The sequence below is a fragment of the Pristiophorus japonicus genome, chromosome 15 (assembly GCF_044704955.1).
Source record: "Pristiophorus japonicus isolate sPriJap1 chromosome 15, sPriJap1.hap1, whole genome shotgun sequence".
Taxonomy (NCBI): domain Eukaryota; kingdom Metazoa; phylum Chordata; class Chondrichthyes; family Pristiophoridae; genus Pristiophorus; species Pristiophorus japonicus.
Genome location: NC_091991.1, coordinates 167,946,160 through 167,962,596, shown reverse-complemented (window position 1 = coordinate 167,962,596; position 16,437 = coordinate 167,946,160). Strand labels below are relative to the sequence as shown.

Below are 16,437 nucleotides of genomic sequence, written 5' to 3'. Positions count from 1 at the left end.
ATCCAATGAACTGGCATCAACAACTCTCTGCGGCAGGGAATTCCACAGGTTAACAACTCTCAGTGAAGAAGTTTCTCCTCATCTCAGTCCTAAATGGCCTACCCCTTATCCTAAGACTGTGTCCCCTGGTTCTGGACTTCCCCAACATCGGGAACATTCTTCCCGCATCTAACCTGTCCAGTCCCGTCAGAATCTTATACGTTTCTATGAGATCCCCTCTCATCCTTCTAAACTCCAGTGTATAAAGGCCCAGTTGATCCAATCTCTCCTCATATGTCAGTCCAGCCATCCCTGGAATTAGTCTGATGAACCTTCGCTGCACTCCCTCAATAGCAAGAACGTCCTTCCTCAGATTAGAAGACCAAAACTGAACACAATATTCCAGGTGAGGCCTCACCAAGGCTCTGTACAACTGCAGTAAGAACTCCCTGCTTCTATACTCAAATCCCTGAGCTATGAAGGTCAACATGCCATTTGCCTTCTTCACCGCCTGCTGTACCTGCGTGCCAACTTTTAATGACTGATGTCTCGTTGCACCTCCGCTTTTCCTAATCTGCGGCCATTCAGATAATATTCTGCCTTCGTGTTTTTGCCACCAAAGTGGATAACCTCACATTTATCCACAATATACTGCATCTGCCATGCATTTGCCCACTCACCTAACCAGTCCAAATCACCCTGCAGCCTCTTAGCATCCTCCTCACAGCTCACACTGCCACCCAGTTTAGTGTCATCTGCAAAGTTGGAGATATTACACTCAATTCCTTCATCCAAATCGTTAATGTATATTGTAAAGAGCTGGGGTCCCAGCACTGAGCCCTGCGGCACGCCACTAGTCACTGCCTCCCATTCCGAAAAGGACCCGTTTATCACGACTCTCTGCTTCCTGTCTGCCAACCAATTCTCTATCCATGCCAGTACATTACCCCCAATACCATGCGCTTTGCTTTTGCACACCAATCTCTTATGTGGAACCTTGTCAAAGGCCATTTGAAAGTCCAAATACACCACATCCACTGGTTCTCCCTTGTCCACTCTATTAGTGACATCCTCAAAAAATTCCAGATTTGTCAAGCATGATTTCCCTTTCATAAATCCATGCTGACTTGGACCGATCCTGTCACTGCTTTCCAAATACGCTGCTATTTCATCCTTAATAATTGATTCCAACATTTTCCCCACTACTGATGTCAGGCTAACTGGTCTATAATTACCCGTTTTCTCTCTCCCTCCTTTTTTAAAAAGTGGTGTTACATTAGCTACAGTGTCGATAGACTGCTGGAAAATGATCTCCAATGCATCCACTATTTCTAGGGCCACTTCCTTAAGTACTCTGGGATGCAGACTATCAGGCCCCGGGGATTTATCGGCCTTCAATCCCGTCAATTTCCCCAACAAAATTTCCCTCCTAATAAGGATATCCTTCAGTTCCTCCTTCTCACTCGACCCTCAGTCCCCTAATACATCCGGACGGTTATTTTTGTGTCTTCCTTCGTGAACACAGAACCAAAGTATTTGTTGAATTGGTCTGCCATTTCTTTGTTCCCCATTATAAATTCACCTGAATCCGACTGCAAGGGACCTACGTTTGTCTTCACTAATCTTTTTTTCTTCACATATCTATAGAAGCTTTTGCAGTCAGTTTTTATGTTCCTGGCAAGCTTCCTCTCATACTCTATTATCCCCCTCCTAATTAAATCCTTTGTCCTCCACTGCTGAATTCTAAATTTCTCCCAGTCCTCAGATTTGCTGCTTTTTCTGGCCAATTTATATGGCTCTTCCTTGGATCTAACACTATCCTTAATTTCCCTTGTTAGCCACGGTTGAGCCACCTTCCCCGTTTTATTTTTACTCCAGACAGGGATGTACAATCATCCATGTGATCTATAAATGTTTACCTTTGCCTATCCACCGTCAACCCTTTAAGTATCATTTGCCAGTCTATTCTAGCCAATTCACGCCTCATACTGTCGAAGTTAACTTTCCTTAAGTTCAGGACCCTAGTTTCTGAATTAACTGTGTCATTCTCCATCTTAATAAAGAATTCTACCATATTATGGTCACTCTTCCCCAAGGGGCCTCGCACAACAAGATTGCTAATTAGTCCCTTCTCATTACACATCACCCAGTCTAGGATGACCAGCTCTCTAGCTGGTTCCTCAACATATTGGTAAAGAAAACCATCCCTAATGCACTCCAGAAAATCCTCCTCCACCGCATTACTACCAGTTTGGTTAGCCCAATCTATATTTAAATTAAAGTCGCCCATGATAACTGCTGTACCTTTATTGCACACATCCCTCATTTCTTGTTTGATGCTGTCTCCAACCTCACTACTACTGTTTGGTGGCCTGTACACAACTCCCACCAGCATTTTCTGCCCTTTGGTATTCCGTAGCTCCACCCATACGATTCCATATCATCCAAGCCAATGTCCTTCCTTACTATTGCATTAATTTTCTCTTTCACCAACAACGCCACCCCGCCTCCTTTTTCTTTCTGTCTATCATTCCTAAATGTTGAATACCCCTGGATGTTGAGTTCCCAGCCTTGGTCACCCTGGAGCCATGTCTCCGTGATGCCAATTACATCATATCCGTTAACTGCTATCTGCGCAGTTAATTCGTCCATCTTATTCCGAATACTCCTCGCATTGAGGCACAGAGCCTTCAGGCTTGTCTTTTTAACACACTTTGCCCCTTTAGAATTTTGCTGTAATGTGGTCCTTTTTGTTTTTTGCCTGGGGTTTCTCTGCCCTCCACTTTTACTATTCTCCTTTCTATCTTTTGCCTCTGTCTCCCTTTTATTTCCCTCTGTCTTCCTGCATAGGTTTCCATCCCTTTGCCATATTAGTTTAACTCCTCCCCAACAGCACTAGCAAACACTCCCCCTAGGACATTGGTTCCAGTCTTGCCCAGGTGCAGACCGTCCGGTTTGTACTGGTCCCACCTCCCCCACAGCCGGTTCCAATGTCCCAGGAATTTGAATCCCTCCCTTCTGCACCACTCCTCAAGCCACGTATTCATCTGAGCTATCCTGCGATTCCTACTCTGACTAGCACGTGGCACTGGTAGCAATCCTGAGATTACTACTTTTGAGATCCTACTTTTTAATTTAACTCCTAGCTCCCTAAATTCGTCTCGTAGGACCTCATCCCGTTTTTTACCGATATCGTTGGTATCTATATGCACCACGACAACTGCCTGTTCACCCTCCCTTTTCAGAATGTCCTGCACCCGCTCCGAGACATCCTTGACCCTTGCACCAGGGAGGCAACATACCATCCTGGAGTCTCGGTTGTGGCCGCAGAAACTCCTATCTAGTCCCCTTACAATTGAATCCCCTATCACTATCGCTCTCCCACTCTTTTTCCTGCCCTCCTGTGCAGCAGAGCCACCCACGGTGCCATGAACTTGGCTGCTGCTGCCTTCCCCTGATGAGTCATCCCCCTCAACAGTACCCAAAGCGGTGTATCTGTTTTGCAGGGGGATGACCGCAGGGGACCCCTGCACTACCTTCCTTCCACTGCTCTTCCTTTTGGTCACACAATCCCTATCTGGCTGTGTACCCTTTACCTGCGATGTGACCAACTCGCTAAACGTGCTATTCACATCATTCTCAGCATCGTGGATGCTCCAGAGTTCATCCACCCGCAGCTCCAGTGCCGCAATATGGTCTGTCAGGAGATGCAGGCGGATGCACTTCCCGCACACATAGTCGTCCGGGATACCGGAAGCGCCCCTGAGCTCCCACATAGTAGAAGAGGAGCATAACACGCGTCCAAGTTCTCCTGCCATGACTTAACCCTTGGATTAACTTAATTGGGCAACAACAATGCGAAATGTTACTTACTGATAAAGAAAAGCTACTTACCAATCACTTACCCCCTTGGCTGTGACATCACCTTTCATTTTCTTTCTACTTCTTTTTGCCTTCTCCCTATAGCTGCACCGGTAGGCCTCGACGTCCCCGGGACTCGCTCCTCCTCCGACTAGCTCTCCGACCACGAACTCCCACTGGCCTTTATAGGCCTCGATGTCCCCGGAACTCGCTCCTCCTCCGACTAGCTCTCCGACCACGAACTGCCGCTGGCCTTTATAGGCCTCGACGTCCCCGGAACTCGCTCCTCCTCTGACTAGCTCCTTTTGAAGTATAGTGACTGTTGCAATGTAGGAAACGCAGAAGCTAAGTTGCGCACAGCAAGGTCCCACAAACAGCAATGTGATAATGACCAGATAATCTGTTTTAGTGATAATAATTGGCCAGGACACCAGGGATAACTCCCCTGCTCTTCTTTGAAATAGTGCAATGGGATCTTTTACATGAGCCTAGATTTTTATGCTCAAGTCTCAAGACCCACAACCTGCTGACTCAGAGGCAAGCGTGCTACCCACTGAGCCACAGCTGACACTCAGATCCTTAATCTGCATCCTGTCTGGTCATTTCGTCCACAGGTGAAAAAAACATCCCAATAAAGTATTACATTACATATCGGTGTTAAGTATTCAGTGAGGGTTGGACACAATTTGAAAACAAAAAATCCTGAAAATTGATTTAAAGAGATTTAAAGTCCATCAGAGGCCTCCATTGTATTACCTGTACTTTTAGTTAAAATGAGTAATTGTGGGATGTGTATTTAAACTACACATCCCATAATCTGCGGACACTAAAACTACTTTGGATGACTTTCCCTTGTTATACGAGAGGTGGTATTGGTCATCTCTATGAGCCAATTGGACAGATGCTGCATGATAAATTTCAGTTTCCTAAGGGTAATATTCAATTCATCAAGTAGTGGTGGGTAATGTAAAGCCCCTGCTGTTAAGACATCTATTGTGAACCTAGAATATGATTTATATTCCTTATTGGCATTCTTGTTAGATGTTTTGTTTGGGCAGTTAGTTTAATTTTGATTAAACCTTACTCCAAGGCACATTTATCAGATGTTCAATTCTACCTCTCAGATATTTCTAGGCTGGCTCTGCACCGTTACATTTTGTTGGGTATTTACAATCACTTGGGTTCACAAATGAGGTCCTAGATTTTGTGGCTCAGAGCTGACTGACCATTTTCACCATCACTTGGAGTAAAAATTCTTAAAACCTCATAGTCCTGACAGTTACCTTCACCCTCATTGGCTCCGCTTCTGTAGATACCGTTTCTCCTGGCGGTTGATGCAGGTCTACCACCTCCATTGGTTTGTACACAGTCATTGTGCGCGAGGTCAGAGTTCAAAGGTGTGTTTGGAGGGGTTAGGAGGCAGGAAGGATCTAATGACTGCATGCTTTGCCCTGGGACCCTGTGCCGTCCCAGAGTATCTTGTAGCTGTAAGTTGTGTAGTTTTTCTTTAAGTTCATGGCAGGAATGAAAATCTCTGTGCGATCCACTGACCCAGGAAGTGCTCGAGCTTCTGCCGTCTGTCCCTGCATCAAGGTTACTATTGAGGTGATTGCTTTGGCCCGATTGCTGATCAAGAATCTTGTGACTGGAAAATGTGGTTGGATTGCCTGAAGACAGCTGGTGACAGCTGTGGGAAACTGGAAATTCAGTCTGTAAGAAATACAAATTGGAAGAAATAAATCAAAAATTCTCTGGCACAAGTCCTCACAAAATCTTACAGGAGCACTAGAATACAGACCTTTGGCAGCAGCCTTGCCCCAACACAAAGAGGTGAAGAATGAAGAACATTCAGTTCATTTCACAAATGAAGAAGGCCAGACAATTACCGGTAACTAGTGACCGGCGAACTGTGAAGATCATCTTCAGAAGGACCAATGATCCCTGTTAACTGTAACCTGCTTTATACAATGTGATAATTGAACAAAAAAATAAATCATATTGTTACGGCTGTTGAATTTGAAAATGGTTTCCACGAGAACTATTCAATACATGACTGCTTCAATTTTTTCCAGATCATGAAATCAGCTCGCTTCATCCCAAGAAGCATCACGTTGAATGTGATTGGACACTTCGTACAAAGTAGAGAGTCAATTAAGTCCATAAAAATAAAAAGAATTTGTCTCAAAACATAAAGCAGCACTTTCCCCCCCCATTGTATACATGATTCATGTTTAGCACAGAGTAGTGTGGGAGTTTAGCTCCCTTTACGACCTGGCTTCTCTGAATAATAGCATTCTCCTACATGTAAGTGGCTGGGGCAGGAAATAACATGGCTTCTGGGGTGATTATTGAACAGAGGAGATTATAGGAGGATTTGATTTGTTTTTTTAATTATGAAGGGACAGAACAGATACTGTTTCCAGCAGTTGAGGGATCTAGAACGAGGGAACAGAAATACAAGATTAAATGTAAAATATTTAAGACTGAGAGCAGGAGAAACCTTTTTTTACACAAAGGGTTGTGAGATTGCAGAATGCACTATCAGAGTTTGTGATTTAAGCAGCGGCCATGTCAACATTTAAGAATAGGCTAGATAAGTGGTTGAAGGAAAAGGGAACAAAGAGATTTAGAAACAGAGCAGGCATATGGGATAGGATTACTGCACATGTGGAGGAAGGACTGGTTGGGTTGAAAGGATTGTTACCTTGTTGGAATTTCTATGTTATTCTATGTAATAACTAAGTTAGCAACAAATTAAGACAATTAAAAAGCTGATGGGAGCCAAAAGATGCAATTAGACTGCCACTTTCTTGTTGGTGCAAAGTAGTTTTGGGTACTCATCAACATAAAGGTGGCAGTGTATCTCAGGAAGAACATAAGAAATAGGAGCAGGAGTAGGCCATACAGTCCCTTGAGCCTGCTTCGCCATTTAATACGATCATGGACTCAGGTCCACTTCCCATAACTCCTTATTCCCTACTGAGCGTACCAAATGCTTGAGGTGTGAGTCCCCCTACAATGATTTGAGCTCACACAGAGTGGAGTATAACTGCACTGTATCAGGAACAATGCATAAAACATGAACATTATAACAGTTGTTTTGGGAATTTCACAAATGACATCCATACATTTTCTGCTGTCTAAACAAGTTAAAATAATTTGCTACAAATGTGTAGTGCCATTTGTCATGAAGTGAAATTAGAGGAATAAAGAGGATCAGAAGAGGAGTAGAGCTTGAGGTGTCCTGTGGGGAATAGCCTGTTTCTACTGGAAGTCATTGGCTGAAGTTGCCCATGTATCCTGTGGGTGCCACTGCTGGCATGCTACACATTCACATTACAAGCTAACTCATGGACATTTGAAAGAAATGTTCATAAGAACATAAGAACATAAGAATTAGGAACAGGAGTAGGCCATCTAGCCCCTCGAGCCTGCTCTGCCATTCAATAAGATCATGGCTGATCTGGCCGTGGACTCAGCTCCACTTACCCGCCCTCTCCCCGTAACCCTTAATTCCCTTATTGGTTAAAAATCTATCTATCTGTGACTTGAATACATTCAATGAGCTAGCCTCAACTGCTTCCTTGGGCAGAGAATTCCACAGATTCACAACCCTCTGGGAGAAGAAATTCCTTCTCAACTCGGTTTTAAATTGGCTCCCCCGTATTTTGAGGCTGTGCCCCCTAGTTCTAGTCTCCCCGACCAGTGGAAACAACCTCTCCGCCTCTATCTTGTCTATCCCTTTCATTATTTTAAATGTTTCTATAAGATCACCCCTCATCCTTCTGAACTCCAACGAGTAAAGACCCAGTCTACTCAATCTATCATCATAAGTTAACCCCCTCATTTCTCGAATCAGCCTAGTGAATCGTCTCTGTACCCCTTCCAAAGCTAGTATATCCTTCCTTAAGTAAGGTGACCAAAACTGCACGCAGTACTCCAGGTGCGGCCTTACCAATACCTTATACAGTTGCAGCAACACCTCCCTGCTTTTGTACTCCATCCCTCTCGCAATGAAGGCCAACATTCCATTTGCCTTCCTGATTACCTGCTGCACCTGCAAACTAACCTTTTGGGATTTCATGCACAAGGACCCCCAGGTCCCTCTGCACCACAGCATGTTGTAATTTCTCCCCATTCAAATAATATTCCCTTTTACTGTTTTTTTTCTCCCAAGGTGGATGACCTCACACTTTCCGACATTGTATTCCATCTGCCAAACCTTAGCCCATTCGCTTAACCTATCCAAATCTCTTTGCAGCCTCTCTGTGTCCTCTAAGCAACCCGCTTTCCCACTAATCTTTGTGTTCTGTTTTCTGTTTCTTTTTATAACACGCTGCAGTAACTATCATGAAAAGTAATCTGCTGCACTTGCAGCAATTCAACCTGTAGAAAATTCAGGATCTATGGAATCCACCTTTACATTTTCCAAATTTTCAAACACTGTGACATTTGTAATGGTAAATTAGACTGGAATCTCTTGATTTTCTTCTGGTCATTCTGTAGCGTAAACAGGGAATTACAAAGGTGGTTGGAAGTATAGATTTTCTTATGCAGCGTATGGAGCAATTTGGATGTCATTAATTGGAGAAAAAATGATCGATTATCCAAATCTGTCCAAATTCAAGCAGATGGAAAGATTTAAAGGATAGTGTAATCCAATATGTCATTAAATCTTCAGATTCTAGCCAATTGGTCTACAAGTATCTTTTGGAAAGTTATATTATGGATGTTAATTAATCAATCTAGTTATTGGGACTAATGTTCGCCATCTCTGTAACCTCCCCCAGCCCTCCGAAATCTCTGCGTTCCTCAAATTCTGGTATCTTGTGCATCTCCAATTTTCATCGCTCTACCATTGGTGCCCATGCCTTCAGCTGTCTAGATCCTAAGCTCTGGAATTCCCTCACTAAACCTTCAGCCTCTATACCTCTCTCTCTCTTCCATTAAGACGTACCTTAAAACCCAGCGAGCTTTTGGTCACCTGTCCTAATATCTCTTTATGTGGCTCGGGGTCAAATTTTGACTGATAACACACCTGTGAAGTGTCTTGGGGCGTTTTTACTAAGTTAAAAGGTACTTTGATTGCTGAATCAGGAATGCGGCCTTTCTGTGAAATTGCAGAGGAAAAGCAAGTCTTGCCATTTTGAGATGCGGCACAGAACGGGTGAGGAAAAAGAAACATTGTAAACCTGAATTTTGATTCGGTACTTAAAAAAACCACTACTGCCGTTGTCTGAGAGTAAAATACAAGATACTTTATCCAGTTTGGCTGAGTAGTTAGGAGATTTTCATTGGCTTATAAAAATCAGTGGAACATTCTCAACTGTGAACAGGTCCAAGGATAATCTGTATTTGTTGAGGTAACGGTTTTATCTACAGTTCGCGATCAACCCGTGTTTCAAAAACATGATAGAATAAAGCGAATGATTGAAATAAATAATTAAGTATAGTGAAGCATCTTGCTAGGGAACTGCCGAAGTATAAAAAAATTAATTTGGAGATGAAGGTGAAGAATCGAAGAATTTCATTATTGAATTCAGCTGAGTGAAAGCTCTCAGGGTTTCATTTGTGAGTGTTGTGCTATTTGAACTATGGCTCAGAACGCTGACAATGTTTGCACATCTATCTACACTTTCATTGTTTTTCTATATGTTATCATTTTTTTGGTTTGAAAGGGGTTGGTATTATTTATGCCTCGGCTATGGACTCTGGGTTCTTCATGAATATTTAAATCCCATACCAATAGAGGAATCCAAGAGGCTGTGGTTGCCAAGAGTTATAACAAACAGTAAGGATATGCTGAGCCAAATCTCACTGATCAGAAGATTGTGCAGTATGGGTCCTGTAGGCAGACATTTTATTTCCTTTTCGCAGAAATGCTTTGAGTTCTAGAAATTTCACTTCTTCCAACCCTTTTCTTCAACCCCTCGAAAACCATTCTTTATTTTATTAAACAAAAACGAATCCTTGTTTGATTTTAAAGTGATTTTATCCAGTTACAAGCGGGCTTCCACAAAATGAGGATTTCCACCAGGATTGGGAAAAGATCCGTTTCCCGAAATGTAAATTCTCTGTTCCCGGTATAGGGCAGAGTTGACTTGCAGCGCTTGCAAAGCGATGTCCGTGCAGTCAATGGCCGCCTGCACCACGGGGAAGCCTGTAATCTGAGAAAGCCCTTGTGCTCACTTTACACGCTTGTCTCTGGCAAGAGGGGATGAAATGTAGTCAGCTCTCTTTGAATAGCGAGCCTCAGTGACCTCTCTTATGCAACAGTGAATAGCAGACTGCGAGACGTTGCAAATATCTCCAGCTCCAGCCTGCAAAGAGCCAGATACATAAAAGTTCATCACCATGGTCACCTTCACAGCCACTGGCAGCGCAGTCCTTGCCCTGCTCTGGGGTTGCAGTTGTGGCCGCTGCAGGTGGCAGATATCAGCGAGGATGTCCTTACTGAACCGCAGACATCTCACACATCATTCCTTGTTGAGGTTCAGGTTGGAGAATTGCTCCCTGTATACCCTGGGCTGATATGACCTCCTGCTGAGAGTCTTTCTCCCCCTCCTCCCTCTTCCAACAACTTGTCCTGCTCTGCGTGGCCTCTGCTCATTCTCCCAGTTGTGCTGCATTCCAAGGGGAATGCCTACTATTGCACCCATGTCTGGCAGCAAATAGTTTGTGCAGAAGTATTGAAGTTAGCAAAAAGTCCAGAGCACCTGCCGCACCGCTCCCTGTAGACTTTTGCAACTTGAAACAACTATAGAAAGCACCAAATACTGGGAGAATTGTAGCAACAGCCAGAAGAAATCAACCAGCAACTAACCTGTAAGCAGTTGATGCTTTCTTTTAATAGCGCTGGGAGGAGATGGGGTTGTCCTTCCTGCTGCTGAATATGTATTCAGCTGTATGAGGTTAAGAAAGTGCGTTGGCTGGAGCATTGAGCTCCAAAATGGTACCACTTGCATCAAATCAGCATTGCATGCTGATCAACGCCATGATTTGCCTGCTCTAAGGACGTTCAGTGTGTGCGTGCTAACGCCTGCACCAAAATGGTGTCTGGTGCAATTTGCCCCACAAGTGTGTATGCATGCTGTGGGCGGCACCATTTTGGAGCTCCAAGAGTACTTGTAGCGCCCAAAAAGCGGGCGCTAACGATGCCAATTTCTTGCCCTTTATCTACACGCTCAATTAGATTGGTGACTTTGAGCTCTGTCTGTACCTTGAGTGATTAAATTAATATATGAAAAGAATGGTTACAATGACTGTCGGTGTCCACGAATGGTACGATCCCCTACAATGCCCTTCTAACCTCTAGCAATTTTAACTCCTGCAGGAGGCAAAAAGAAAAAGAAAAAAAATCAGGCTAATTTCAGGAGGAACTCATGAAAATTCTTCCATGATTCCATAAGGCAATCTCTGGGACACGAGAGTTGCCCATGACTCATCACTAGCTGAACTTATTTAGCCCAGACACCAGACATTCCTCAGCGCCCTCCACACTCAGACTTATCCAGTCCCTTAAAGGACTGCAAAGTAGCCATAATTATGGTACATAATGCTGATACCTTGTTCTGACAACCCTCTTAAAAAAACTAACTATTTCTTGCCATCTTTGTTTATGTAGGCTATAGGCATGCCCTCTAGACCTACTATCACTTTCCATCTTGAGCACCTATCTAAATCTACTACATGTCATCTTTTTACAATTTTTGAAACTTCATAATTGTAATTGTGGAGGGTTTTCCCAGACTCTCATTATCTTCCCCCTATGCTTTTTTTTCTCTCTAAAATGATTAACCCCAAGTCTTGGAAGTCACAACTAAGAGATAAGATAAGGTGCTCCTACAGTCTCGATATCCCAACAGATGTGGCGATCAGACTGGACGCAGTACTCCCAAGTGAAAACCTAGAGCCAGAATGTTTTTGTACTGTAATGACCTAGCAATGTGTCTGATCTATGACTGTCCCGGTTCCTGTCCTACACTGCTACATTTAATGTACATCAATGCGTGGACAGGAACATATAAAATTCTGACAGGACTGGACAGGTTAGATACAATGTTAGGGAAGTCCAGAACCAGGGGACACAGTCTAAGGATAAGGGGTAAGCCATTTAGGACTGAGATGAGGAGAAACTTCTTCACTCAGAGAGTTGTTAACCTCTGGAATTCCCTACTGCAGAGAGTTGTTGATGTCAGTTTGTTGGATATGTTCAAGAGGGAGTTAGATGTGGCCCTTACGGCTAAAGGGATCAAGGGGTTAGGAGAGAAAGCAGGAAAGGGGTACTGAGGTGAATGATCAGCAATGATCTTATTGAATGGTGGTGCAGGCTCGAAGGGCAGAATGGCCTACTCCTGCACCTATTTTCTATGTTTCTATGTTTCGAGCTGTCTTGTCCTATGTGTATAACAGCGCACTTCTCCAATATTAAATTGTATCTGCCCTTTCTGAACCCATTCACTTACTAATCTCCTTCTTATTGCTAGCCCTGTACACACTATTGGTGCCCTCAAGACAATAATAATAGTCAGTAAAAGATTAGCATGGGGCCCTAGGGACTCCACTCCTTATTGGGCTCTAATGGCTTCTCTTTTTTTCACTAAATTTTGCAATTTCAAAAAAATGTAAAATAGATCTTTAAAACTAACTTGGCAGAAAACCAGTATAGTACAAAAGCTGAAATATTTAATGTCTACTGGGGTTAGTTAGATGACATAGCCAGATGCCAGTCCATCTGTCCTTGTATATACTGCAGAAATATTAATAATAACTTTTATGTATATAGCGCCTTTAACGTAATAAAACGTCCCAAAGCGCTTCACAGCAGTGTTACAGACAAACAGATAAATTTGACACAGAGCCACAGAGGAAATTAAGACGGATGATCAAAAGCTTGTTTAAAGAGGTAGGTTTTAACGAGCATCTTAAAGGAGGAAAGAGAGGTAGAGAGGCATAGAGGTTTAGGGAGGGAGTTCCAGAGCTTAGCACCCAGGCAGCTGAAGGCACATCCACCGATGGTTGAGCAGTTATAATGAGGGATGTTCAAGAGGCCAGAATTTGAGTAGTGCAGACATCTTGTGGGATTGTGAGGCTGAAAAAGATTACAGAGATAGGGAGGGGCAAGTCCACGGAGTGATTGGTATACAAGGATGAGAATTTTGAAATTGAGGTGTTGTTTAACTGGGAGCCAATGTAGGTCAGAAAGCACAGGGGTGATGGGTGATCTTGACTTGGTGCAGGTTAGTACACGGGCTGCTGAGTTTTGGATGACTTCAAGTTTACATAGTGTGGAATGTGGAAGGCCGGCCAGGAGTGAGAAGGAGTAGTCAGGCCTAGAGGTAACAAAGGCAGGAATGAGGGTTTCAGCAGCAGATGAGCTGAGGCAGGGGCGGAGGTGGGCAATGTTACGGAGGTGGAAAAAGGCGGTTTTAGTTATGCCGTGGATATGTGGTTGGAAACTCATTTCAGGGTCAAATATGACACCTAGGTTGCGAACAGTGACGAGGTGCATGTTAAAGCTTCATATTAAAGTATTAAAAGGAAAAGAGGGGTAGATTAATCTGCTCATTCGTACCCAGATATCGCCTCACTTCAATATCTGAACAGAAGTGCGACTGTTAAGTTTCAGCATGGCCCCCGAGGCCTTTCTGAGTAAAGTGAGCCTGTATTATCTTCTTGTCATCCTTCTTTCAAAAAGTGCTCCTCCAAAAACACAATCTCATTTCGCCCAATTAACGTGGGGAAATGAGCTACTTGCTCCTCTAATGGTCTTTTCTTAGCTATTATTTTAATTTGTCTGAGTTCCAGTTATTCATGTAAGGAAAAAAAAAAAATTTCTGTTTGCAGCAGGACTAGGCTGTAGGACGCACAAGCTTGGAATGTTCAATTAGAGAAGAAATAAGGGCTGGGAAAATACTATTAAGCGGTGCGTTGTTCCATGTGTGGCTAATGAGCACTGCATAAGTAAGGTCTGTTACAAGATTTGGTGCACGGTTTTTACAACATATACAACAAAGGGTGCATTTTGCTGCACTTATCAGTCTGAGACTGGTAGCTGGATTTTGGTTTCAAGCACACAACTACCTGTTTATACAGGCTGGCTGAAATTCTAACTCGGCTGTACAGGAGAAAGCTTTGTGCCGATGTGCACGCACAGAGCTCCTCTCCCAGCAGTTAGATGTTAAATGTTTAGACAGAGAAGATGACAGATTATGCATTAGCTTTGTTTAAACATTTTACATTAATTGCAGATCAGCTTACAAAGTGCTCAGGATGTCTACAGGGCATTCAGTTTGACACCACATTGGATTTACACAGTCTGCGGTGTCGAGCCAAAGTGGTGTGACACTTCAGGGTACCTTAATCCAATGTTGAAGCAGTTCAGACACTACCCAGGTTTACATTACAAGTTTCTAATGAAGCGGAAACTGGTGTCAGGGTCAACATTGTATACACCGCATAATCTGGCAAAATTCATTTGGCGAATTTATGGGAATGAATGCAAGGGCAATGCTTGCTCCAGACTTTGTCAGCTCATATCGTGCAGTGAAAGTGTTGTAGCTGGTAGGAGGAGTGTCCTTTACCTGTAATTCCTCGGTTGTGGAATATCCGTTGGTTGGCTGGAACTTGGAGCGCAGGCTCCAGAGGAAGTGGCGTATATACAGTAGGTGTCTGTACATGTTGTCATCTATGGTCTCTGCTTCCAGATCCACCTTAAAGTTGCTGGTGGGCAGCACTATGGGAGGATATTTATCAAAACTCAACAGAATGTCCTCTGTGAACAGAAAATATACAGGAGCTTGTCACACACAGAAGGGATACAATTAAACCCTGCTTTGTTCTGCTTATCTGCAGTTTGTGGATGGTATGCACATTCTCCCAGAACATTTGATCCATTTTTCTTTGACCTTCCCTCTGATGGTGCTTGAGCTACCTGGCCAAGTTTGGGAAATGTTCCAATGTGACTATGCCAAGCTGATGAAGAACGAGTCAAAACCTACCAGAAGTAGTATTTCACAACACAGTGAATATCAATAGAGCATCCTATGTAGAACTAACATAAAACAAGACTCAAACTAACACAGTTTGGGGTGATTTTAAATTCATTAGTAACCAATAATATTGATCATTACCAACAACCATTTTTTTGTAACATGGCTATATTATTAGGGTAAGTTAAATGACAGATTGCATCATTTCTTATCTCATATACGTATTGTACTTTTCTTCTATTAGCCTGTTTCAAACATTGTGTTTTCAATAAACCTTAATGCAAACATGTTTTCTTTTTATAGGCTTTTAAAATTTATTTACAGGCACTCATTCCTTTCAGTGGAAGCATAGTATAATCCTGAACTACTGCAAAGAACAAGAGGATGCAAGGCTTGTAATAATGGCATTATATCTCCCATTCTTTTAAAATCAACAACGCCTCTGCAAAAATTCTGTTTTAAATTTGCAGCACCCATTTCTACCCCTTCTCGCCGGGAAATCTGACCTCACCTGTTTTATATGTTGTTTCCCACTCTTCAGCACTTGGCTTCCAGGCTGCAATGGGGCCCACTCCAGGTGCAAGTTGGTAGTGTGTTAGAATGTGCAGAAGTTGGGATGGGTTTAGGGCATGGAACTCTCTCTTGAGGCAACTCCAGCTGGACTGTGGCAGAACATGAGAAGGTATAAATCAATACAGAGAGGTCGCTCTTGAGGTGTGGGGGGGAATTGCACAGTGGTTACCTTAGCAGTACCACTGATAACAATTATAATACCTTCTGACATCCCTCTGCATCATTGTGTATTAAAGCTATTCCATAAGTTGCAGGTTGGAAATGTGTAAAGGTATCTTTTGCAGGTCTGGTAGTGTCAGAAGGCTCATTTCAGGACTATATACTTATAAACGTCGTTACAAGCAAACAGTCTCAACTGAGAAGCCATATACATGCTTACTGAGCAGGAATAATTTGTGGTTAACTCTTACTGTAAGAAAATGCAAACACCATTCCCTTCGCATTCATCAGGTAATTAATTCTCAAAATGCAATCAATCCCCTCTTCCCCCTTCTCTCATTAGATATTCAATATGTAGTAGTATTAATACAACAAGAGTTTGGGATCACTCGCCAATGTTTATTATTATAGAGCGGTGGACTCATGGCGCTCTTGAGTTTCCCCCAAATCCCTAATAGTTGACCAATAGTCTACATAGTAACACATGTGAGCACTAACTATATGGACATGTCCCATCTCAATGCTTATATGGGGAGAGAGCCTCATTCTTGTATAAATATGACTATGCTGTATATACCTGTGATATATTCTTTACCACATCACTAACAACACACACTACAAGATGGCTCCAGTACATCATGTGACTTTTATTGTATTTACATCAGCAGTTGCATTACCACAATAGTCCACTAGGTGGAGCTCTATTGCAATACCTAGGGAAGGGAAAGACTACATTTGTTGGTACAGACCCGCTGATTATAGCGGATGCTTCGTGCGAACATGATTTGCCCGCTATTGCCGGTGTAACATGGAGCAGTTACAGGTTCCATTTCACTCACTCGCCCATTATACCACCTTCAACTGTCTCACTACC

General features: G+C 43.0%; 1 protein-coding gene across 1 annotated transcript in view; it reads right to left on the bottom strand.

The window, feature by feature from the left end:
- Positions 1-16,437, bottom strand: part of radil (Ras association and DIL domains) — a 126,149-nt gene that overhangs the window by 10,629 nt on the left and 99,083 nt on the right. The window contains exons 12-14 of the mRNA XM_070900005.1: positions 15,343-15,493; positions 14,424-14,614; positions 5,124-5,550 (exon numbers count right to left, since the gene is read on the bottom strand). Of these exons, the coding sequence (XP_070756106.1) occupies positions 5,124-5,550; positions 14,424-14,614; positions 15,343-15,493 (769 nt within the window). The remainder of the gene's footprint in view (positions 1-5,123; positions 5,551-14,423; positions 14,615-15,342; positions 15,494-16,437) is intronic.